The sequence below is a fragment of the Nasonia vitripennis genome, chromosome 2, assembly GCF_009193385.2.
Source record: "Nasonia vitripennis strain AsymCx chromosome 2, Nvit_psr_1.1, whole genome shotgun sequence".
Lineage (NCBI taxonomy): Eukaryota > Metazoa > Arthropoda > Insecta > Hymenoptera > Pteromalidae > Nasonia > Nasonia vitripennis.
In genome coordinates, this window is record NC_045758.1 from 39570 (window position 1) to 47999 (window position 8430).

The following is an 8430-nucleotide window of genomic DNA, read 5'->3' on the forward strand; positions in this document are numbered from 1 at the left end:
GTTGATTTTTTTACGTGCGCAAACCCTAAAAAGACCAAAAGAAGAATTGAAAATGTTTCTTACAAAACTGTTAATGCACCACCAGCTGAACCAGTATATTTTTATAGATAAATTTGTTTTTTCTTTTTCTTTTTTTTTAATTTTATTACATAATATCAAAAGGATTTATTTTGAAGAATCTAAAATGTTAAAGAAACTGTCGAGTATATCTTTTATAGAACGCTTGAATTTCTGTAATTTTCTTTTATTTTAGGAGTGAGCTATAAAAAATATATTTACTACAAGTTGTCGTGGTATTGATCAATATACTCTCTGCACTTTAACCACCTCTCTCTTATCTCCTAACTATAGAAAAAACGCGCATGTAGTCAACAAGAGGTATAAAGCACACAATAAATCAAGTTTTTTTTTTATCATATTAGAAGAGAACAGAAGAAACTCAAGTACTGTCGCCCAGTCGCGGCCAGCATTATAACACAATTATTATTCATAGGCAGTCCTTAGCTAATTCGTCGTCAGCCCGAATTTCTGGCGGATTATTACAGACCATCTTTACAGAAGGTTGGCCGAACGTTGCCGCGCACACGCTAAAGTCCTTGGTAAGATCGCGGATATCCTTGTCCTGTTGCATTATATCACAGTTACTATTCGCCAGGCTGACACTTGCGCCGCCGACGCTGTCATCGCTCTCGCTACCGCCAACAGTAGAACTGCTGACGAATGGTACTGCTAGCGAGGCAGCTGTCGTGGACGTGGCGCATGTCTGCTGTTGCTGCTGCTGCTGGTTACACTGGGCCAGAGCTATCAGGGCCTTTTGACTTTCACGAGCATCAACCAAGAATATACTCTCTTTTACATCTTTTGCATTGTACTCATCGATTCTACAAGGTAAACGTAAGAATTGGGTTACGCATATCGCATAAATTTTGGAAATGGAAACTTATGTGTCGACTTACTTATCATAAATAACAGCATGTAGGCCGAGCTTCTTGAGATGTTGTATAGTGTCTTTGTCGTTATTGTCATCCCCCCAGCAGAAAATCACAAGTCCACGATCTTTGACCAGCTTAACTTGGCTTGGATCACGTAGAATATCTTCAGTGTGAACATTAATTCCGAGGATGTCGGCGGCTACCGCATGCCTCATGGCCATCGGTATGGTCTGGCATCTCGGATCGTGATACGTTGGGTACTTGACGGTAACACCTTGCGTCAGGAAGACAACTGGATATTTGTTTTGCTTGAGTCGCATCATCGCGCATATGTCCGGATTGAACGACGAGAATACAATTTTCCTGTCACCGCCGTGTTCTAGCACGACTTTAAGTATGGTATCCAAGTACAAATTGAGGTCAAACGGATGATTAAGTTCAAATGTGCCGTCCTGCAAGTAAGGAGTTTTTGAGTTTACGTTTAGCGCACCTGATTCGAAAATTCTTAATTGAAATTCACCTTGAGCTGCATTGTCCACTTAATCTCGATGTTGAATCCAACGTGTTGATCCAGATCCTGAAGTACTGTCTGAAGAGTAGGGAAGGGCTGATGATCTTCCAGATCCTCATCGAAAAATTTTGGTGTCTTTTCTTTACTTTCTTCCAAGTGATACAGCTAAGAATGAAAATAATTTATTTTTCTTCAACACAATTATATCATAATTTAAATAATAATAAATAAGACTAAATGAAAAGGCCAGAATCATCCTGTATCGAGGCTTTGGACATAAGGTTCATTTACTTTGCTTGTACGCAATTTTTACTCTTCTTTTCTCTCTCTCTCTCTCTCTCTCTCTCTCTCTCTCTCACACACACACACACACACACAACTCTTCAATGAAAGCACGCAGACAGGAGAACGAGACGATGTTATAGCATTGCCCTTTTTTTTTATTTCAAGATAAAAAGTTTGGATTCATGCTGCTGCTGCTGCTGCTGCTAAAGATGAGACGAGTCGAGAGTGCGAGTATGTATTTTTAAGTTCATCTTGACAATGGATTTTCCGAGCGTATCGCTGATATACACAGCTGTACTCTCGCGCGACAAATTTGCTTAACAAAAGCATCAGTCAAGGAAATAAATAAGCAATGAAAGTTCGTTCGAGGAAGCGGTGTGTTGTATATAACCATGTATCGAAATGTTTTACTTAAGGGAGATGCTGCTTGTTTTAGCATCAAGAGATTGTGAATGTATACGATTAATACAAAGTTATCAACATTATACACGATAAAGATATCGTTGGACGTAATCGATTGTATATTAAAAACTTGCAAACATGCAACTACTACCTCTTGAGAAATGACCACGATATCGTGGTAGTACTGTAAAAGCAGTTATAGAAGATAATGTTCTCAAACGAAAAAATCTGATTTGCATGCAATGCAGATATTTTGCACGAGACCGCGCGGCTAAGCGGCAATCAAAGCTCACCAATTGGTTAACCCCCTGCTCGTCTTTATCAAGGTAATGCAGCACCTTACCCAAAGAGTCCCCTGGGTAATATATATCCTGTCAAATTTTCAAAAATCAGGTCGGATCGATATAGTTCCAATTTACTTTCTCGCCATCTTTCTCAAGTTATACTGGCGCCAAAAAAGTTGTTGCGCGACGCAGAGAAGAAGAAACATCAGTGTACAGAAACCGTGTTTTAAACGTATAATACCTTGAGCAAGTGTAACTGCTGCAAAGTGAGGTCCTTCACAGGTATCTCCAACATGTCCATAGCATCTATTTGCTTTTTACGCTTCAACGAAATTGATACGTAAAAGTCGTGGTAGATAACGGGTATCAAGTCCTTGGATAGTTGCACGTCGAACTCGACCATGTCAGCACCGTGGTACGAGGCAGTTTTTAATGATGCAACTGTATTTTCTCGAACGTTGGCGCAACTATTCGCATCAAAAACGCACACGTTAATTGAAAATTTATTTAGAAATGAGTTACTGCATCATAGATCATACTTTTTCATTTCGCACGTAAAAGACGTTCCAAGTCCTCGATGACCGACGTCCAGACCCGACCACCTTTGTTCCCAATGCTTTGCGTAAGAAATACTCATGTCCCAGGGAAAGTCAGGAATAGGTTTGATGGTTACGTATTCTACGGTTAATTGTCCTGTAATCAAGAGAAAATTATTCGAGTTATCAGATTCGCCGGAATTCGCTATAAGTTTTTAAAAAAAGTGTTCATCACCTATAGGCCTGTGCTTAGTACTAGTTATGGGAACTGTAAGCTGTCCAACGCTGGACTGTAAAGTGCTAGGCAAAATGTAACTAAATCCAATGTGATTTGGTGGTTCTCCAGGGAAAGATCTCGTCGTATAGACGTAGTAGTCCACTAAATAAGCCTAAAATAAAAAAAAAAACATAAAAATTGATGTTCCTGAAAACTTTGGAAATCGTATACGGCATTGAAAAAGTTATATTTGCATTATCACGGCACAATTTTTTCTAGTACATAAACTCAACAATTTTAACTCTCAACTACCGATGACTCATTATCGTCATCGTCTTAAAAGTACAACAAAGCACGGAAGTTAACAATAAATCAAAACGAACAAAATTTCATCTTGGTAGAACAGTCTTAAAATTGTCAAGTGCATTCACCGATCGAAGATAGGGTGAAAAGGCGATAATATATCTATATTTTTTTGGATTTTATACCGTATATTATTATTCTGGCAGATTATAATCGTATCTTCGATCGTCTTATTTATTTATTTTAGTTTTTTTTGCCTGAAGCTGTAAATCATAGCGCTCTAATGGGTTTATCAAATTTTAACAGGAGCAGCAGAGCATTGGCCGCTACGATTTACTTCATTCACGCAAGTCCAACAGTAATAAACCATAAAATCACTCTTTCGATATCAGTCGGGTGAGTGAAGCCATGCCGGCGGAAACTGCCTGCTCTGCCTCTGAATCTTTAATCACTTTTTATTTTTTATTTTGGCATTGGTCGCGCAGCGTACAGGACCACGTTCGGTTCAGTAGAGTCTTTTACAGCTAAAAAGCAGTTGCTATAATACACTAAGTAGGATATAAAGGACTGATGGGAATCTCACCATTTTCGACGCACACAGATGGATACGAGATGTGACAGCGTTGATATCGCAATATTTATATATATATATATTTATGTATATATTTTGTTAAAGTGCAATAGACGAGTGTGTGACGAGAAATGATTGCATTTTTTAATGATTTTCTTTGAACAATTAAATTGCTCTTCCAACGAACCTGATTTATTACTTTCCACTTGTAAATTATAATAATACCTCAATCACGTAGCATGTCAATTTACTTACCCAAAGTTAATAATTAAAAAAGGCTTGTTTTCTCGCCATTCACATTGCCAAATACACTTTGAAGGAACAAGTGGACAAGTCTAGGACCCGCGTAAAGTGTCAAATTTTTGCAATGTTCACGTTTTAAAACAGTTAACGCGAGGGCCCAGGCCACTAGGAATAGGAGTGGGCGGGAATTAACGATAACCAAAACCATCATATCTCCGTGCGCTTTTGTACACACAAGTCAAAGGCTCTTTAGTCTCAGCTCTCGCACATCCGACTGTCCAACACACTGTGCGCAGAAGGCATCATTGCTGCGGTCTCCACACACTATAGACAGTTCAATAATCTTTTACCAAGTTGAAAATAAAATAAAATGTATTAGTTTAAGAAGACTCGGCTGGCCTACTCGTGGTCTCTACTATACTGAAAACTGACATGATTTATGGTCAATGTGTGCATTTGATGTGTATGTCAAATTCGTTAATATATTCGCCACCACCTCCAACTGTTATTTGCAATTTCTTATCATAATTATTTCGATTCATTATGTCGAGAGTCGATTTCAAATTCTTATTCTTACTCTTACGATTTATATAGTTTTAAAAATAGAAAAATAGCAAATCACACCACGTGCTCAAGTTAGATTTTATACTACACTTACGACTGTTTCTGGATAGCGAACTGCTACATTGAAAATAAGAAAACCGTCCTCGTCGTAAGCTCGGCCAAACTGAGCTTGATATTTGAATTGAGCCTCTTCGTCATTCATGACCTGTAAAATTTGTAATAAATGAAAACTAGAACGAATATTTTATATGAAATTAATATACTCATTGCATGGTAATACATACAGCTATTTCTGTAATACTGAATGCTGGTTGATCAACAATATCTTGAGTATCCATTGAAAGACTGTCATCAACACAATCACCTCCAAATTGTTGCAATTCTAATGAGTTATGCCTCACCAAGTTTACAGGGGTCATCTAAAGAAAATGTCAACTCTTGTTATTTCTGCCACTTTTTTCAACTGATAAAAAAAAAAAAAAACTATGAGAATAAATCAGCCTTACTTTTATTTGAACTTTCTTATTTTGTAGCCTGTTTTTCCATAGTTTAATAGGATTATTGAATAGTTTAAATTGGATTACTGTTTCATCTGTGAGCCAACCCCTTTCAATCTTGCGATACCCATTGTGATAGCCAAATTTATCTGGGTCCGGCAAAGATTCTTCACCAGCAGCAGCAGCACAAATATTGCTTGGAACTGTGAAAGGTTTAATTTTTAGCAATTGGAAGCTCGAATTATTTCATAATTCGAAAGTAAGATTCAAGATTCTCACCATCTTTTTTTATCTGCCTTGGTGACATGTGTGTTTCCCATTTTCTTATAATAAGAGTTTTAGCAGAATTTTTGGTGCCATTGGGTTCGCAAACTACAGCTACAAAGTAACGAAACTGTACATCAGCATCGGAAGGTAAAGCAATGTTCTGCGAGAATATCCTGCCACCTCTGAAATCATTGTCAGATTATCGTTAAATATTGAACTGTCATCTACCAGTAGCAGCAGCAGTAGCTATTAATTAAACCAAATATAAACAGCGCTTACTCTTCCGAGTTCTCAGCAGAACAATCCCCAACCGAATCTGCACCATCGCATGAATTTCCGTAGAAATCAGTGAAATCAGAAGATCCATTATTTTCAAATGCTGCTGGAGAGGCTTCATCTGTGCCACTGTGTTCTTTTGTCAATTGAATGGCCTGATTGTGGTTCCAGGCCCCCAATTCTGGTAGATTGCCCACCACAAAAACAACATCATTTTTCTCCAGGCCAGGCACCTATTGAGATGAGGATTCATGAATCTACATTAGTATAGACTGCGAGCATGGGCACAACTTATGGTACAACTTTTTATCATGATAATAGCACTACCTCAATATACAATCAAAGCAATTTATAAATTGTACATCATACCTGGACCCTGAACATCCAATCTCTTTTTGAGGCCCTCATGTTTTTTATTGCTTCCAGAGTTAGCACAGCTGTTGTCGAGTTCCTGTGACAGCCACTGGCTGCTCTGGAACTCCCTGCTACAGCATCAATAATTTGCTCATAAATATATGTCTTTCATCAGTTTAAATAAGCTCTACTTATATGGACAAACAGGAGACCTATTAGACATCAGTCGATTACGCCGAACGAAAAAGACTTATAATATATACCTATATATATATATATATATATATACACATAGGTATATATGATAAGTGTGTCGGTGCGGAGTTATATCGCGCAATCGTCTGATGCAGCACTGCGGACTTGTTATTCCGATACCGCGACTCCTCTCTTCCGCGCATATTCCTATTTATTATATTCATATTTTTCAAATGATCTGCGAAACATTCGTCGCAACGGCGCTATGACAAAAGCAAGGAACGCAACGCGTGTGCCGCGCTGTCGTGTTGTTGCTCAAGTATCAATTTGGCACAAGCATAAGTACTTACAATTAGTTAAAATATACGCGGGTGTAAAATAAATGAGCAACTTTTTTATTGTGCGTGCGCGCGCGCGTGCGGTGAAGGGAAACAATTTTTCGATGATGCAACCGGCGAAGCTCGAACGCGGGACAACTATCGCGCACTCATTATAAGTAAGTATAATAGTGAACCAAGCCCGAAGGAGAGCCCGAATGAACATGTGATTTTTGCTGCTCCATGCCTATACGCACATGATAGTACTTATAGGAAAACGCAAAAGCTCCGTTGACGAGGCGATTGAAATTTTCCTTCGATTTCGGAGTAGCTATAGGTAGGTATAGGATATACACCTCCCCCACCACCGAATAAGTGTACTTGTGTAATTATTACGAACAATAAGTATATACTTATTACGAGAGACTAATAAAAGTAATGCAGCAGAGAGCTGCAGAGATAAAGACTCACGTGTGAGACAAAGTTGACGGCCGCGGACCACAGAGAGCTGCGCTGAGAGCCACGGAGAGCACAAGAGTCGAGTAGAAGCAAGTCACACTGCAGCAGCGGAGCAGCTCTTCCAAAATTTCACCGACGCGCACCGATTGACTGCTGCTGCTGCTGCTGCTGCTGAAGTGCTGAGCACAATGCTAGTACTGGTGGTGGTGGTTGGCAAATATGCGATGTACTTATGTGCGCACACAAGAAGCTCGTCGACTCTGCTGTGCAGTCACGCGTCTTTTTGCGCGCGGCTCTGGGCCAACTGTTATTTGACAGAGGCACTGCGGACCAGCTTCTGCGACGTGTCGGCACTGCGCATCAACGACATTGTCGGCGACACCCACGAGATCCTCTCTCGGCCTCTTTCTCGACAGCACTGCAGCTGTATCTATGAATATCGTCAGCCGGAGCTGCCCTCAAATTCACTGGCTACAACTCGCAGTTCGCGCACGCACAGCCGGACAGAGGCACTGGCACAGGGCACTGCAGTCTGCACTCTGCACACGCCACGCACACTCGCACCGAAAGCGTGCAAGTATGCGAGTATATAATGACCTATCTCTCCCGGGCTCTCCTCTCCCTCTCTCTTTCTCGTTCGCTTTTTAATATGGCCGGCTTCGAGGCGAGAAGTTCGAATACGGCGGACTGCAGGCTGATGGTGCGTTCTTTGCGGAAATTTATATACTAATCTTATTGTGTATAGCAGCCTAGCAGGTAGGGGGAAAAAGAGGAGCAACGATTGCACGACTGGACTGCGCGCTGCTCGTAGACTGCGCTGGCCGCTGGCGTTCTGCTCGGATCGGCGTTTGCGCGTTGGCGCTTTCGTCTCGCGGCCACAGTTCTATATACACAGTATTATTATATTTATCACATACTATGCGTACTTTGCTCTGCTACTCTGCACTCTGCAGCTGCGTGGTACCTAGTGGTAGAGCGAGCTCGCGCGTTTCCGAACGCCTGCGAAAGGTGGCGGAGCGAACGACAGCATTTTGCCTTTCCGCCTGTGTGTGTGTGCGTGTGTGTGTGCACGGCCTGCACGCGCGCGCGCTAGCATAACCTATACTCTATACAGCCAATGCACGCATACATGTGTTTGCCGGAATGTGTGTGCGGGCCGTGGCTTGCTTGTGCGGATGATCTTTCTCCAATCTCCAATCTCCGCGCTCCGAGTTGGT

The 8430-nt window shown here is 40.8% G+C and overlaps 1 protein-coding gene across 4 annotated transcripts; it reads right to left on the bottom strand.

The window, feature by feature from the left end:
* Nucleotides 1-228: 228 nt before the first annotated feature.
* On the bottom strand, nt 229-8211 carry LOC100118232 (glycerophosphocholine phosphodiesterase GPCPD1). Of its 4 annotated transcripts, none has more exons than XM_031923527.2 (14): nt 7226-8207; nt 6258-6373; nt 5892-6121; nt 5625-5794; nt 5355-5548; nt 5133-5267; nt 4943-5053; nt 3186-3339; nt 2954-3107; nt 2656-2881; nt 2424-2501; nt 1453-1608; nt 957-1384; nt 229-881 (listed from the first exon to the last, which is right to left on the bottom strand). In XM_031923527.2, the coding sequence occupies exons 2-14, from the start codon at nt 6294-6296 to the stop codon at nt 488-490; spliced, it is 2469 nt and encodes an 822-aa protein (XP_031779387.1). In that variant the 5' UTR covers nt 6297-6373; nt 7226-8207; the 3' UTR covers nt 229-487. The 4 variants fall into 4 exon arrangements, with proteins under 4 accessions (XP_031779387.1, XP_031779388.1, XP_031779389.1 ...); XM_031923528.1 differs by having other exon boundaries at nt 6258-6370; nt 7226-8095; XM_031923529.2 differs by lacking the exon at nt 2424-2501 and having other exon boundaries at nt 7226-8211.
* Nucleotides 8212-8430: the final 219 nt, after the last annotated feature.